Here is a 17,284-nt window from a genome sequence, read left to right as displayed (position 1 = left end):
CCACAGCTGTGTCTCCTACACAATCCTATCCTTTTAAATAGAATTTGCAATTAGCTGCATTAGCTAGCGGTTGTGTGTAATATTACGTAATGTGCACATTCACCCACATCCATATTTTTTGATGAAATGGTATTTCTGTTTGTTTCAGGTGTTGCTATCTACACTGGCATGGAAACAAAAATGGCATTGAACTACCAATCAAAATCTCAGAAACGATCTGCTGTGGAAAAGTAAAGCTATGAGTGCTTCTAATATGCATATATGTGTGGGCAAGATCAGTAGGAAGCAGGAAAGGAAAGGAAATGTCTGCATGATGCGAAGCAGCGAAAAACCCCAAACAGTGTTTGTTTGTTTTGGAAATAACTAATCGTGTCTTAAGCCTGCTATGAAGGTTTTGTTCTTCTATTGTTTGTTTGTACACATTGGGATACAGTCATCATTTGATTGCCAGTTTAAAACTGCTAGCTTTGAAAGGGTTCTCATCCGTCCTATTTTTCTAGAAAAAGAGATGCCGGAACTCACCTTCCTTGTTCTCTTATAATGGCAATGGCACTACCCTGAGAGGTGCCGGAACTCAGTTCCAGCGAGTTCCAGCTGGGAGGGGGGGAAAGCCCTGCTTCTGATGCTATTCCTGTTTGTACTTGTCTTGTTCTTTTAGACAAGCATGAGTTTGTTTCATACATTATACTGGGAAATATTTGGGCTTATTTCTGAACCAGTCAAAATTGGATCCACTTCATATCCACCAATCCCAACAAACCCCTTCCCTTAAACCTTACTTAATAGGCTTCTGGCACAGCCAATGGGCTTCTGGGTGCTGCATTGCAGCATACCAGTCTGTTAGAGAGGGGAGTGGGGAGGGAGAGTCCTTTCCCAGTGACTTACCACCTGCAAGGAAAGTACCACTGCATATAACCTGGAGAAGAAATGGGGGAACAAAAAGCTTGCTGCTTCTTTGTAGCAGTCATGATTTCCCGTCACCGGAGTACAAGTTTGGTGGCACCTCTAACTATACCGGGTGATCAGTGCTTGCCATTAACCACACAGTGGTTTATGCAAAATGCATGTAATATAACACAACTCTGAAAGGCCCACCAGTTCCTCCTTCACTGGTTTGCTTCTGGAAACAGCCAAATGCACAAATTTATAGCACCATTCTGGACTGTTATATCTGGACCGGGGAAATCGGATTATCGTCCAGTCTTGCAGCATGTTGCAAATTCATTTACGTACTTTCCGCTTAACCTCATCTGTAGGTTTGTTGTGAGAATAAAATAGTGGCAGTCCTATGTAAGACACCATTCCTCAGAAGAAAAGTGGGAGTGTAAATGCTTTGGGAAATGACTTTGCATGCATATGTTGGTTAGTACTGTGCAGACAAAGATAATGGTTTTGGTCAGGGGCGGAGCAGGGGGGCGGGCCACCTCGGGGTCCAGGGGAGGGGGGTGACACTTGGGCTGGCCCTGCCCCGCCAGCGGGCCCCGGACGGGCTGCAGGGTGGAGTGGACTCACCCCACAGCCTGCTCACAAACCTGCACGGCGGCCTGCTCGCAAGCTGTGGAGTGAGGCCGCTCCGCCCAGCGGCCTGTCTGGGTCCCGCCCGGCGTATGATGCACTGCACACGCGTGCTGCGCCGCCGCTGGGTCCCCAGGTTTGCCGCCCCTGGTGACCGAGCGGCTCGCTACGCCCCTGGTTTTGGTCATGGCAATTTCACAACTAGTGCTAGCCCTGTCATCCCAGAAGAATGAACTGATCATAACTGGTGTCGAACCAAGGATGTAGAAAGTTTGGTTTATAATGCATATTAGCCTGATGGATATTTGCACATTTGTGCACCTATCAAAACCAAAATAATACATGTGGGTCATGATTCATCAAAAGCACTGATAACCTTTGTAATATGCACTGTGCAATCCTTTATTCCCTATTATGAATTGCTAATACCTTTTCTGCAAAAGGTCTTTTGCTGCATTTGTTAGATATGTCAAATTTACAAATGGGGGGTGGGGGTGGTGGAAGCTTAGACTAAATCAAAAGCATGCTAACATTTAAAAAAAATCTTTTTTTTTTTTTACTTATGCTAAAAACATTTTCCTCTCATTTGTTTCAGATCCATGAATGTATTTCTTATTGTATACCTCTGTATTCTGATCAGTAAATCACTAATAAATACTGTCCTGAAATACGTGTGGCAAAGTGAGCAGTTTCGCGATGAGCCTTGGTATAATGAGAAAACAGAACTAGAACGGAAAAGAAATGTGGTATGTGAATAACTTGAGGTTTATTAAAAAAAATTAAGGGTTTTGCGCAATAGTGTCACTGCAGCTCATGATAAGGCTTCTGTCAGTAGAATGGGAAAGGAAGTGATTTTCATTTATTTTCCCCCTCCCTCAGTAAAGTGCCTGACTAAATCTGCTCTGAAGATTTCCCTAACCCTCTGAGGACGAGGGAGGAATTGCTGAAAATGGCTTTTCTCCCTGTTCCATTGATGGAAGCCTTACTGTCACCTGTGTTGGATGCAACTCATGGCATATGATGATGATGATGATGATGACGATGATGACAATCACAATGCAGTTTTGCTATATTTCTGCCCTTACATATCTCCAGTAACTACATTGCTTGGTAATGCCTTCAAGAGTGTTCTTCCTTTGCAAATAATATGGAACATTCTTTGCTCCATATTTGCTTCCGATCCTGCAGGATAATCTGAATAAAGAGGCTTTTTCTTTCTGTGTATCTTTTTTGGGGCTTCTGTTAGTTAAAAGCAAGTACTGGCAAAGTGCATGTGAATTGGGCTGCTCAAAAAACCACAGTATTTTTTTAGCACATGAACAAGGGATGAACTGGAAAGAAGGAAATGCTCAAACCAGTTTCCTGTTTGGGATGTTGTGGAAAACTAGTTTAAGAAACATAGAAGTCTTGTCTGCAGCTATGCGCACAAAGGAACAGGAGGCCAGGCAAGGAGGAGAATGTGCTTGAACTTGTCAATTCTTCAAGCAGTAGTTTATCAGAGTAAGCCCATTATGGCTGCACTGGGCCTAAGCTAACTACTTGATTTTTCTTCATGATACACCTACAGTTTAAAAATATGTATTTTAGAATATAAACATTATAATAAATCTAAAGATTGTTTTTGCATGCCGGAGCAGAGCATCTCAGTGAATATTTTGGATGAGGCAGAATTTTATGCTGGGATGAAATAGAGGGAGTTTAAATATCACAAATGTCTAACTGGGCAGTCATTAATAGGGCTTATTCTGCAGTAAATATACTTAGGATTGCAACCTAAGTGTGCAGTCCTATGCGTGTTTTATAGAAGTCGATCCAACTGCTTGATTGCATCTAAGATGTGATTCTTGCTGTTACTGTATATCCAAATAAATTCTTTGATTTTGTCCCTCCCACCCCCAACCTCGCCGCCTTGGCAGTTTATTACAGCATTTACAGATTTCCTTGCCTTCATGGTTCTTTTCAACTACATCATTCCTGTATCCATGTACGTCACAGTAGAAATGCAGAAGTTTCTTGGTTCTTATTTTCTTACCTGGGATGAAGAAATGTTTGATGAAGAAACAGGTGAAGGGCCGCTGGTGAATACCTCTGACCTCAATGAAGAGTTGGGACAGGTAACAAGTCACATAGAAAGTATCCTACAAATCTTGCAGCTGTTTCTGATATTTAGATTCCTGCTGATATTGAGAATACCACTTTACTTGGAAATACCTCTTCCTGCATGGCCAGCTCTCTGTACAATGGGACAAGGAAAGGCAGTGTGTCATAGAATCATAGAACTGTGGAACTGGGAGGGACCCCGGCAGTCATCTCAACAAAAGCATCCATGACAGATGACCACCCAACCTCTGCTTAAAAACCTCCAAGGAAGGAGAGTCCACAACTTCCTGAGGGAGTCTGTTCCAATGTCAAGCAGCTCTTACTGTCAGAAAGTTATCCTTGATGTTTAGTCACAATCTCCTGTCTTGTAACTTGAATCCATTGGATCGAGTCCTACTCTCTAGAGCAGGAGAAGACAAGCTTGCTCCATCTTCCATGTGACAGCCATCTCTCTCAAATTCTTCTTTCCCAGGCTAAGCATACCCAACTCCCTCGACCATTCCTCATAAGGCATGGTTTCCAGACCCTTGGTCATCTTGGTCGCCCTCCTCTGCACACGTCCCAGCTTGTCAATATCCTTCCCAGCTTGTCAAGTGGTGGTGCCCAGAACTGGACGCATTTCAGTGTCATACGGATAATGCCGAGAACTGAATAAAGAGTTCTGGTGGACCAGGTTAATCCCATGGGCTGAAAGTTCCTATGCCTCACCTGGAAAAGACAAGTCCTGCATGCTTTTTCAAGGACAGAGGACAAAAAAGTATCACATAATACCTTCATATATCCAAATATCTGACTTCCCCCACCTTGCCCCCAAGCTCTGTTCTTGTTGATTTGATTCTTAATTGTTCTATCTGTTTCTCTTCAGGTTGAATATGTCTTCACAGATAAAACAGGGACCTTAACAGAGAACAATATGGAGTTCATAGAATGTTGCATTGAGGGCCATGTGTATGTTCCTCATGTCATCTGTAATGGCCAAATTCTCCCTGATTCTGCTGGTATTGATATGATTGATTCTTCCCCAGGAGGAAGTGGCAAAGTACGGAGATATTATTATTATTATTATTATTATTATTATTATTATTATTATTATTATTATTATATACTGAAAACATGACACTTGGGGGACTCAGTTAAATAAAGTAGCTTTTTGTCAGGTAGGAATTTTGCTTTCAGAATGTTCCATTCCTCCCCCCCTTTGTTAATACGACATTCCTGCTTTGCTATGACTCAAGAGCTGTTGCTCATAATATTTACAAATAATAGTTTGCAAAGCTGAAGAATACCCTGGCTCCAAACAAGCTAGCGAAGACAAAAACACTTGGTTTGTAGCAATTTATCTAGTTAGTATGCTAAATCCTTTGCAATCCTTTTCTATTCCAATGGTAGCTTCTTAATAAAGTCACTGTTGTTCTAAGACGGGGGTCAGCAACCTGCGGCTCCGGAGCCGCATGCGGCTCTTTTACACGGCTGCCGCGGCTCCGGGGCTCCGGGGCGGATATGCCTGCCCACTTCTCCAGCTGGCAGCGACCGCCCTCCAGCTGGCCGGCGGCCCGCCCTCCGGAGGCTGAGGGCGCTGCTCAGGGGCGTACCCAGGATCACCTGGCCTTGAACAGCGGGGCAGCGGGGCTCGGAGGTGGTGGGGACGCAGTAGAGGTGGCACAGCTCAGCCAAGGGCTCTGGCGGGGAGCGCGCCTGAGGCGCGCATGCTCCTTCGGGAAGAGATGGAGCTGGGCGAGCGGGAGGGGGAACTTTGAAGACCCCGCCTCCACCTCCGAAGCAGGCGCCCATGGGAGAGGCCACCCCCCGAGCCTGCCTGGCGGGACCAACCCTGCCCAGCTCCGGGAGTCTTCCTAGCGTGGGAGGCGGCCTTGGGGCGGACAGGGGAGCTCCAGGGTTGGCGGGTATGTGGGACCCCGCGGCATCCAGAGGCAGCTGGGAGGCGGGACGGGATGGGGGCAGGAAGGGGGCCTTCAGATGCGTCCCCGCACGGGCACTGGAGGCCAGGACTCCTCGGCTGGGTCGTGGGACCGCAGGGGAGGGCTGGCCGCGGTTCCTCTCGGAAGGCTGCTGGCTGCTGAGTCGAGGCGACGACGAGGTAGGCAGCTGCGGGCTGGGCCAGGGGCGGCGGGCGAGGGGGGAAGCCCTCTTTTTAAAAATGGTTGAGGAAGCGGCGACTGTTTCCCTGCCGCTGCCTCCTTCACTCCTGGTTCCGCTCGCAGCCTCAGACCGCGCTCTCGCGGGCGCGCGTCTCTCTCCACCCCGGAGCAAGGCCGGGACGTTTTGCAGTTTTTCCTCTGTCCTGAGTGTGTGTTAGGGGAGCCTTGACAAAGCACCTGTTGGCGTGGAAGAGAGGAGTCCTAACTTGGATCTGTGTTCATGTGCAAAATCTATCGCCATTGTCATTAAGGGGGCAGGGAACTCCCCTAAAAAGGTTTGAACACTACGAACTACTACAGCCACCTGTATGCAAGTCAGCACAAACATCACAGGCTTCTCTGGTGCAATTCTGTGCTTTATTTAGCAAGAGAGGAGGTTGGAAGAGGTGAACATAGCCTCTGGTCTGAAATATTAAGGGTAAAAGACACTAAGATTATTGTAAAAGCCAGCAGTCTTCAATAAGACATGGGACAAACATTTAACACAAGTGTGCAGTTGAGGACTCTTTTTTTAAAAAACAACAACAACAAATCAAATATTTGTATGCTGTTGCAACCCACCTTGGATCAGGCTGTGACCTGGTAGTGGTCCCCAGGGTGGATAAAAATGAATGATTTTTTTATTTTAAAAAATGGATATTTTTTTTATTTAAATCAGATTTTTTTTAAATTTAAATCGGATTTTTAAAAATAAAATGCAGTGTTATATTTGTTTTAAATGTTGCAATGGTTTTGCGGCTCCCAGTTTTTTCCCCCCTTCGGAAACGGGTCCAAGTGGCTCTTTTGGTCTTAAAGGTTGCAGACCCCTGTTCTAAGATGAACTGGTTTGAAACATAAATGAGAGTCCAGAGATAGGGAGGACTCTAGAGTACTAAGGGGGAACAACAGCATCCTGCATTGCTTAGGAGGGTCCCAATCAATCCGTAGATGCTTTTAAAGCATCTCAGGTGACACCAGGTTGTAGGATGGGCAACTTTTCTCCCATAACCAACTTTTAACTTACCAAAAGAATTTAGTGTGTGAACTTAAATAATGTATACAATCTAGTCTGTTCAGCTGCTTCTGTTACATGTGCAAAGTATTAAATGTTGTTGCTATTTCCCTCGGAGTTGGGAATCTGTGTTAGCAGCATTCTTCTTGGGAGCCAGCGTGGTGTAGTGGTTAAGAGCGGTGGACTCGTAATCTGGTGAACGGGGTTCACGTCTCCGCTCCTCCACATGCAGCTGCTGGGTGACCTTGGGCTAGTCACACTTTTCTGAAGTCTCTCAGCCTCACTCACCTCACGGAGTGTTTGTTGTGGGGGAGGAAGGGAAAGGATATTGTTAGCCACTTTGAGACTCCTTAAGGGGAGTGAAAGGTGGGACATCAAGCCCAAATTCTTCTTCTTCTTCTTCTTCTTCTTCTTCTTCTTCTTCTTCTTCTTCTTCAGGACAGAGAAGAACTCTTTTTCCGGGCTCTGTGCCTTTGTCACACCATTCAAGTGAAGGAAGATGACAACGTGGATGGGTTGAAGAAAGCACAGCTGTCGGGGAGGTCTGCCGTGTATATTTCATCATCCCCTGATGAAGTTGCTTTAGTTGAAGGGATTCAGAGGTATGGACCATAATGGCTTTTTTTCAGCTTGTGTGAGAGCTGAGACTCATTTCCTTTGATAGTAACTCCAAAGGTAGCTGTTGGGGGGAAATATCTTTGTAAAGGTGTCCCTGAAGTGAGAGACATGCTGAGGGTAAAATGAAAGTGAGGAGGAAATGGAGAGGGGGGAGAGAGGTCAGGCCTAGCTGCATGTGAGATGTTGTTTGGATGTCTCTGTTGAAAAACAAATGTTTCTTCTGCTTTTTCAAACCTGGTTACTGTTCCTGGAGAGAACTTGTGTGGCTCAGAGCTGGTAGAACTGTTAACATTAGTAGAAGGGGGAGGCATGCAGGGTGGCAGGGGCGGTGGAGAGAGCATGGACAAGAAACAGAAAGGTAGAATTTCAGTACAAGGTACAGCACAACAGCTGTACAGCTTTACAGGCCATATGTGTAATGGGACACTAAGGACTACTCTGCTACTCCTGCCAGCACAATATCGGAGCAGGTGGTCAAAGTGAGGGAGTGGTTTGCCTTTAAGAGCTTTGAAGCAGGTATGTTTTGCAATTGGGAACGTCTTGGATGGGGGCAGGGATGATAACTTATCATATGGGTATAATCTACTTGTTATGAAGCAGGATCTAATCAGGTCTAGGTGTCTGTAGGTCTAGGTACTTCTGTGCCCACATCTTTTGGGGAGGGAAAGATTAACACCATCCTCATTGTATACTTACTTGATTGTTGTCATTTGGGTGTTGTGAACATGCCACAGATGAGGTAATTAGGTGTGTCTGTATGTTAATGTCAGAGTACAGGGGGAGCCAAAAGTACAGTGTTTTTGGAAAGCGGTGGAAAGTAATGGTCCTGAACTGTGGGAGCAGCTAACGTGGGATGATTGTTCTCAAAACATTAAATTGAGAAATAAAACCACAGAGAAATATCGAGCCAGCTTGAGTAAATAATAACTTTTGTGATCTGTAAATGAAATTTAGAGAAGTTTGTTTCTAGTAATACACAACCCGCCTCACAGTTCAGTCTACTGTAAACTTGGTGGCATAGTTAGTTGTAACTTCTGATGTGTATCTACGGTTGAATTTCAGGCTTGGTTACACCTATTTAAGACTGAAGGACAATTTTATGGAAATCTTGAATCGAGAAAATGATATTGAAAGGTAAGTTGTGCACTGTTGTCCTGTACATAACTATGTTTTGTCTTTAATGGCCTTTTAAAAAGTTAACTTTGAGAAAAGCACTTTGCTTAGTTGGTTGTATGGTTTATTACGGGGGTGATTTGCAAGTCTGTCAGTTTGGATTTTGAGCCAAGGGTATGGAGTTTAATGAAACGCTATGTTCATCTCACAGGGACCATGGATTTACATCTGTTTTACTCCCCCTCTCTCTCTGTTTGTGTGTATGGATATAAATACTTACGTTATTACAACCTGTCCTTGTTTTTTCCCCTTTAGGTTTGAACTATTGGAAATCCTTAGTTTTGATTCTGTAAGGAGACGAATGAGTGTGATAGTTAAATCGGCTAAAGGTACTTAAAGAAAAGAAAAATGTCTAGTCCCTAAGCTCTTGAGAACTTGGTTTAAGTCTGAAATCTATTACTTACTTATTTATTTATTAAATTTATATACTGCCCCTTCATCCGAAGATCACAGGGCGCTTTATCACATAAAAATACAAAATGAAAACACAAAATACTTATCATAACAACAACCAAAACCACTCCGCTCCCACAAACACATTGTTTAATCAGCAAAAGGCCTGGTTACAGAGGAATGTTTTTGCTCAGCACATAAAGATATGTAGTGAAGGCGCTAGGCAAACCCTGGGGAGAGCATTTTACAAACAGGGAGCCACTGCAGAAAAGGCCCAATTCTCACCCTCCCCCAGACCTATTGTGGAAGGGAGTACATGAAGAAGGGCCTCAGATTATCACAGATCTTCTGCTCTTTAGCCTTTCTTGATTTTTGCCGTTTTCTACTATTCCATCATATTTTCAAATACAGTCGTACCTTGGAAGTCGAACGGAATCCTTTCTGGAAGTACGTTCGACTTCCAAAACATTCGGAAACCAAAGCATGACTTCTAATTGGCTGCAGGAAGCTCCTGGAGCCAATCGGAAGCCCTGTCGGACATTCGGCTTCCAAAAATAGTTCGCAAACTGGAACAGTCACTTCTGGATTTGAGGCGTTCCGAAGCCAAACCTAAGCTGTTTAAAAACCAAGGTACGACTGTAGTATGCTTGTAATTTTGACTCTGTTTAATTTGAGTCGATTTAAGGTAGAGTGTGATAATTTCAAAGAGCTGTTTCATAAGAAGACTTTTTTTATATTTTAGCAGTAAGTGTTCTGAACCATAGGCCCAAAGGAGGGTTTGTGGGAGTGGTTGAGTGCAAGGATACCAAAGAGCGATCAGTTCTAGTTCTTTATTAAAGAAAGGCATAGACTTACAGCAAAGCAGCCTGCCAGGTCTCCTAGCCTTTGCACACCCTGGGCAGACAAACCATCTCCTTGCTGCATTGTCTGTCTTGTGTCTGCAGAAGCTAGGAGACCTGGCAGGCTACTTAGCTGTAAGTCTTTTAATAATAATAGAGCTAATTGCTCTACTGTTTTTGACATCCTCCTTTGATATTCCTGTACCCAGCCAGTCCCCCGTGCTGTCCTTTGAGCCCGTGGTTCAGAACAGCAAGGGCTTTATCTGCATTTAACCCACTTTTAAAATCTTGTTTTGCTTACCTTTTCAGGAGAAATATTTCTGTTTTGTAAAGGAGCAGATTCATCTATTTTCCCCAGAGTTGCAGAAGGCAAAATAGACCAGATTAGATCAAGAGTTGAGCGCAATGCAGTGGTAAGATCCATTTATTATGTTGCTTGTATTCAAGGCAGAAAGCTGCAAAAGTCAGTTTTGTAAGTGCAGACTTGCCTAAAGAAGGGAATGATGGCAAAGTGTAGTTAAGGAAGTCATCGTTGTGTTGACTTCCATTCTCCTTCAGTGCACTTTTTGTGAGAGGCCACACACACAGCATAAATTATTAGAGATACCCAAGAATCTTGTAGTTCTGCTTGTCACATAGGGTTTTTGATGGAAGCCATAGTTGGTTTTGCCCACCTCTATCAACAGTATTTTCTTTCTTTCTTTTCCCAAAACTGTAGAGACGTTGGGTTTCCAGCTTTCTTATAGCATTCTCCAGAGGCAACGTTCAAGTTAACCAAATTGTGGCCTTGCTCAAGGCAGTTGATAAACTTGCATTCTAACCTCAAGTCAATTAAACCACTACACGAGGCAGAAACATAAATTATAACCTGCAGAACTGGAAATCTCCAGAAGGCTTTCAGTGAACATGTCTCTGTGCTTTTAACATAATTTCCTTTAGGAGGGCCTTCGAACGTTATGTGTAGCGTATAAGAAATTCACCTGTGAAGAATACGAGAATGTGCAGAAGCAGCTGCAGGAGGCCAAACTGGCCCTTCGGGATCGGGAGAAGAAACTGGCTGAGGCCTATGAGCAGATAGAAAAGGGACTTATCCTGCTTGGTGCTACAGCAGTTGAAGACCGGTTAGTGCACTTCTATAAATTTAAAGCAATTTAATAGGATTCATCTTAAATTCTGTTAAGGGGATGGAACTTTCTTCCCTATGCAAATACCACTCTGTGTGATGAAAATAGCTGTCTCCATATAGTAGCAGAATTAGGCCCAGTTTGGTTGCACATGCGTTGACTAATAAGCCAATATACCATATTTTTCCGCGTATAATGCCCCATGTGTAAGATGACCCCTTATGTTTTTTAAAGTTTTTTTTAAAGGTTTTCTTGATTTGCAAAGGTAGTGCAATGTCTCTCTCGTATTTTTTCCATGTAACATTTTTACAAATCGATTTTGTTTGTTGAGACATTAGGAAGAAAAGGGGAAAAGAGGTGGACAGGATGGGGAGATGGGTGGGGTTGGGTGACACTGTTTCTATTTTACTTAATATATGTAGGGTTTGGTGTCGGAGTGGTTTGTGCAGGTTCTCTGTTGTTCACTTGTGCTCCTTTGGTGGTGAGAGAGGTCGGGGTTGGCGTAGACGACCCCTATTGTTGAGCTTGGGGGGGGGGGGCAATCGCTCTATGGCCTGACCACAAGTGAACATCGCATGCAGCACCACGGCCACCAATCGCCAGCACGATCACAGCCAAAAGCCCATCTGCTCACTCGACGCAACCACAGCCGATTGCATGCATGCCTAAACGCTGCCGTAAATAAGCCGCCCTATTGCTGCAGCCACACCCAATCATCAACAGCCCCTTCCCTCCTCTCTTTGTGTTATACCCCTTCTCCCTGCATGTGCCTCCTAAATCTGTTCTCCAGTTTCTCACTACCCTCCATAGCAGATTTGGGGATAACGCGAAGGGAGACGAGACGAGACAGGGAAGTCCCTTGGTGTTAACTCAAAAATGTACCTGAATACCTCCCTATCTAATAAACTATAGTTTCCCATCCCCCCCCCCGAACAATAAAATGATGGTGACTGTGTTCAGACTACACCACGATCGTAAAAGTAGTATGAAAACTGGTTTAGGGTCCTGGTTTCCTCAGAACCTGTTAACCACAGTTTTCTGATTTGAAAGAAACAGACTTCCTTATCAAAGGCAATGAGAGCTGCGTGCAAGGGCAAAAGGTTCATACGTGTCTCAGTGAGACAACAGCTGTAGAGAGCCCAAGTTATTTTTGTTTGTTTGTTTAGATTTATGTGCTGCGTTTCTACCACAACAGTGGTCAAACCGACATGCAGACAATACACAATAATGTAAACGTTTCCTAAAATAGATTTAAAACTAGTTCACAAACCAGAATTTGGAATCAAAGAGGTGGTACAGAGCTGAAAGAAAAGAAAACCCTGTACTTGTCTAATCCTTCTTAACAGTTTTTTGCAAGTGTCCTTTCTCCCCCTCCCCTAATGGGAGGGCATCCTTTCCGCCCCACCCCCACCCTGCTGCCCTGCCAGAACCATTAATCTCTTCTTAGCACATCTGACTCAATAGCGGTCTTGTGGAAGCATTTAGAAGCAGTATTATAACAATTAGTAGTTTACAATGTGGCCACACAGTAATTAGCAGCACTACAAGCTGTTTACACAACAGAAACTAATTGTACTATAAAATGACAAAAACCTCAGAATGCATTGCACTGCGATAAAATATTCCCTAAACATTTATTTATTTATTTATTTATTTATTTATTTATACATATTTATTTAATACCCCACCTTTTCCCTGATAGCAAGTTTTCTGGTCCCAGTCATTAAAAATACGCTAACAACCTACTCCCAACTCAATAAAATTGAAAGCAGGAAAATAAAGACTATCCCATGCAAACTGGGCAAGACTTCCCACTATTTTGTCCCACTTTCACCAGGTGTTTTTGCCTCAATAAAACGCCAGGGCTCAGATGTTATTACATACTGTAAGAGAAACAAGGATGCATTGAAAATAGGTAGCCCCACTGTCTCTCTGGCGTTTAACCTTCACTGGAAAAGGGGGAGGTAATTAAAGTCTGTTTCCATTGCTCTCCTGCAGCCACACAAACTTGGATTGAGCTTCCTAAAAATACTTGTAATGTGCACTCAGTTTCTGAGTCAAACTGTGTCCACCCATCACTACTGCTGCCTGCTGCGTTGGGTAAATACAGGAAGTCAAGTCCATGGTTAGTAATTGTAGGAGCAAGGGAGAGTCGTTATTGATGTCACTCCTCCTTCTCCTGCTTTTTCATAGTTGCAGCCACTGCCATCATCATTATTGAGCGGTCTCCATATAAATTTTGATTTACAGAGCTCCATAAGCAATCCCAGTAAAGGTTCCTGATACGAAAAGCTTACCGTCTAAATTTGAATGGGAAAGGAGAGACAAGGCTACAAAAAGATGAATACAAACAAGTGCAGTTGTGTTTGCTCAGGTTTTGCTTTGTGGATCAGCCCTTACTTAGTAGGAAGTTCCTTTTCATTGTTTCAGCCCTCTTATGCTGTAGTCAAGCTAAACTTAGCCTAATGGGAATAGAAACATATTGTTCAACCTGGAATATATAGATTTAGCTTGCTTTCTATCTCTCTCTCTCTCTCTGCCTCACTCCCCTTTTCTTAGACTGGTCCTAATTTTTATATTTCTGGAGCCACCAGGTTGCGTATTTGAACCTGGGAATATACTGACTAGCTGAAAACTTCAACAAGAAATGGGTTCTTTCTTACCAATGACCTTGCTATCAGTGCAGCTAGAAGTGTAGAATAAAAATATTATTTATGTTTATGTGTGGGGTTCAGGAAACGCCCACAAATACTTTTCAGCAGACAAGACATCCAAATTTTTATTATTTGCCCACCTAATGTTTCTTGTATATTTTTAATTATTTTACTGGCAAAGCCGCTGAAAAACAAGTTTTTCTGTTTTTGTTAAGTTACTACAGAAACCAAATTTAAGCCAGTATGACATAGACAGTGTTAGTATCTGTTGGTTTGAATCCTAGAAAGATATTAAGGTTCTAACAAAAAATTTAATTCATCTTCAAACTGCACAAAATGAGACTGAGTTGTGAGCGATTCAAAGGCTTGCTGCATCTTGCCAGTTTTACTAAATTTTTTGCTGTGAAGCATGATTTTATGTGCTTTAAAACAGACAGGTGAAGGGCACTAAAATACACTGTAGCTCCTCTGGACTGCAGCATCTGAACCCTTTAAATCAATGGAGAGAAAACTATTGAGTAAATAAATAAATAAAATATTGCATGACAGCAAAGTCTTCTTAAGTCCAAACTCCTTTTTACCGTCATGTTTTCCAATATGATAGAAACCTTTTAGTAAGTGCCCTAAATTTTTAATTTAAAGTTTGTCAATAATTATTTGTGATTGGTATCTCCAAGATTACAGGAAAAAGCTGCTGATACAATCGAATCTCTGCAAAAAGCTGGCATTAAGGTTTGGGTTCTGACGGGAGACAAAATGGAGACTGCCGCAGCTGCCTGCTACGCCTGCAAACTATTCAGAAGAAGTACTCAAATACTTGAGTTAACTACCAAGAAAATAGAGGAGCAGAGCTTGCACGATGTGTTGTTTGATTTAAGCAAGACTGTCCTAAGGCACAGCGGCAGTTTAACAAGGGACACCTTCTCAGGGTATGTATAAAGTACAAATTCAACCAAAAACAAAATTTGCATCCTTTTTTTTGCATTGGTTCAGTGGCAGAATCGGAAACAGCTTTTAAAAAAAACATATATAGATATACCACATTTTTCTAGTTTTCCATCTATAAGACACCCCCTATTTTGGGGGACTCCAATTTAGGAAAATGGGGGGATGGCCCCAGTGTATAAGACGCCCCCAATTTTTTTAGGGGAAAAACCTAGTCTTATACACGGAAAAATACACTGAAAAATACAGTATGTACAGTGTAGGTACACAATCATTAGCTACCTAATCATTATTGTGTGTGATAAATACACAGATGAAATCAACAAAATTAAAAAGCCGATTCTAAATTATATAACTACATAGGCTTTTAGAAGGCATCTATCTGTCTGTCTATCTGTCTATCTATCTATCTAATGTAGGGACCTTCCTAATGTTAATAGGCAGGGATTTCCAAAACATGGGTGCTGCCATTCTGAAAGATCAACTCCTAACAGAAATGGAGCTAAACATGATCTATGTTGTTGGCTACAAGGTCAGAAATCCTGGCCACTGGGTCACCGCTAACTCTAGTGCTCATCTTGGTCCCATTGGAGTCCTTGCCCCCCCCCCCCAATACATTTTAAAATGGCATTGGATGTCAGTCAAACCTCCCTGGGGGAGAACAGTCCTCAAACGGGGAGCCACTGCAGAAAAGGCCCTCATGTTGCCACCCTCCAGACCTCACGTGGAGGAGGCACACAAAAAAAGGCCCCAGGGGATGTTCTTAGGGTCTGGATAGGTTCATATAGAGAGAGGTGGCAGATTACCCCACAAAATGTAAAAATAGTGTGGCTTTATCCTGTGCAACAAAATTGGAAATTAGGGAATAGATTTCTTGTGAGAGTATCCTAGTGTGTAGAGGGAACAGAAACCTAGTGGTGGGGTTTCTACTCTCCACTGTGGTAATTGGAGGCAAAACCAAGATTGATGTATCAAGTTAGTTACTTCAAATGGCAAGAAATCTAAAGGACAGTATTCAACTAAATTATCCTGCCAGCGCAAGGAATGGGACTTTCTCCCCTCTCTCCCCCCTGCATGCCTCCCTCCTCTGTCCCCAATTCTTCTCTGGAGGGTTGCCCTAAGAGAGAAAGAGAATTAGGATGCATAAGGGGGGGGGAGAGAAAAGAGAAAGAATGTTCCATTGCACACTGATAAATCCTTGAGCTGAAGGAACTGTAGCCTTAGCCCTATGTTACTTGCAACCCAAAATACCTTGAGTGTGCTGTATTTCAGCATGTCTTTTGAAGCGACTGCTGTATAAAACACGGTTGGTTAAACTGCAAAACCAGCATTAATTTGTGTATTTTTGTCACTCAATAGGCTTTCAGCTGAAATGCAAGATTATGGTTTAATTATTGATGGAGCAGCATTATCATTAATAATGAAACCACGGGAAGATGGGAGCTCTGGTAACTACAGAGAGATCTTCCTTGAAATCTGTAGGAACTGCAGTGCAGTTCTATGCTGTCGCATGGCTCCTTTGCAAAAAGCACAGGTTTGTGTTTCGCTTCTTAAATTACATGACAAATGTATATTTATATAAATATTGAAAGTCTCCATGTAATGTGTTTTGTTAAATACCCACCTTCCAGTGATTGATAATGGAAGCAAAAAAATGAAAAAACAAGGAGAAATGAGTGAAAGAATTTCTGAAAGAAAGCAATTAGTTAATGGTACATTAAAACGGCATCCTGCTGTGCCACTGATTTATGTATGTTTCAAGCAGATTTCAGGGATTGACATGCTACTGGTAAAAGAGCTTATTTAACTAAAGGAAAAGTGCTGTATTTTCAGCTGATGCTACATTGTGAGACTACACATTAACCTCATAAGGAAAGCTGTTATTTCCTAAACACAAAAACACAAGGAAATAGAAATAAGAATAGGTGTCTGTTGGAAATTATTTTGATTAGGCTTTTATCAGTAGATAATTGGAATAACACTGGACAAAGATATAAGGATGACGGAAAGAAAACAACTAGGCCCATCTTGGGGCCTGTTCAGCCGTTACTTTCCTGGAGAAAAGCGAAATCTACTTCTTCCTCTTGCTGTGGAAAAGAAGTCTTAAGTGAACTGGGTTATGTTGCCAAATGAAGTATTTCCCTGATTGCCTAATCTGTTATCAGAAAGAATAGAGATTTTCTGCCAAGTAGTTGTGGAGATAATCTGTTCAAATAAACACAATACAGTTATATCTTTGGTTGTTATTTTCTCTCCATGGTAAAGGAAGGGGAATTCTGAGTTTCCTTAGAAAGTAATGTGTGAACAGGCCCAAATGCTGGCCTGTCTGTTTCACTACTGCCTGGAAAATATAATATTCTGTGAAGTGAAGGTCCTTTCTTCTTACTTGGTTCAGTTTCCACCACCACCGAAATATTTAGCAAGTGGAACATTGAGCGTAATAGTGCAGTTTAGAAATACGTATGTAATATTTGCACCTTTTCCCCCTTCCAGATTGTAAAATTAATTAAATGGTCAAAGGAGCATCCAATCACGTTAGCAATTGGTGATGGAGCAAATGATGTCAGCATGATCCTGGAAGCACATGTTGGCATTGGTAAGTGGATTGTTATGATCAAGTTTAAAGCCATTATCATCATCATAATGTAATATTGAGTCACTGGTTATTATGGTCCTAGTACTTTGTCTGTGTCATTGCCAGTGTTTCCTTCAATCTATTGTGGAGGAGTACATATTTTTCCCATCAGTAGCTAAGTCTCCATTTCGTTGTTGG

At 42.7% G+C, this 17,284-nt stretch overlaps 1 protein-coding gene across 6 annotated transcripts in view; it reads left to right on the top strand.

Annotated features, from left to right (window-relative positions):
• The window catches only part of ATP11A (ATPase phospholipid transporting 11A), a 108,232-nt gene that overhangs the window by 69,166 nt on the left and 21,782 nt on the right, over positions 1–17,284 (top strand). For all 6 annotated transcript variants that reach the window (XM_033147748.1, XM_033147747.1, XM_033147752.1 and 3 more), the window contains exons 10-21: positions 149–230; positions 2,111–2,261; positions 3,432–3,629; positions 4,481–4,654; positions 7,204–7,367; positions 8,446–8,517; positions 8,812–8,885; positions 10,098–10,201; positions 10,728–10,909; positions 14,244–14,495; positions 15,871–16,045; positions 17,005–17,107. In XM_033147748.1, coding sequence (XP_033003639.1) covers positions 149–230; positions 2,111–2,261; positions 3,432–3,629; positions 4,481–4,654; positions 7,204–7,367; positions 8,446–8,517; positions 8,812–8,885; positions 10,098–10,201; positions 10,728–10,909; positions 14,244–14,495; positions 15,871–16,045; positions 17,005–17,107 — 1,731 coding nt within the window. The remainder of the gene's footprint in view (positions 1–148; positions 231–2,110; positions 2,262–3,431; positions 3,630–4,480; positions 4,655–7,203; positions 7,368–8,445; positions 8,518–8,811; positions 8,886–10,097; positions 10,202–10,727; positions 10,910–14,243; positions 14,496–15,870; positions 16,046–17,004; positions 17,108–17,284) is intronic.

Source organism: Lacerta agilis, chromosome 4, assembly GCF_009819535.1.
Source record: "Lacerta agilis isolate rLacAgi1 chromosome 4, rLacAgi1.pri, whole genome shotgun sequence".
Lineage (NCBI taxonomy): Eukaryota > Metazoa > Chordata > Lepidosauria > Squamata > Lacertidae > Lacerta > Lacerta agilis.
This window is presented reverse-complemented; position numbering and strand designations above follow the sequence as displayed.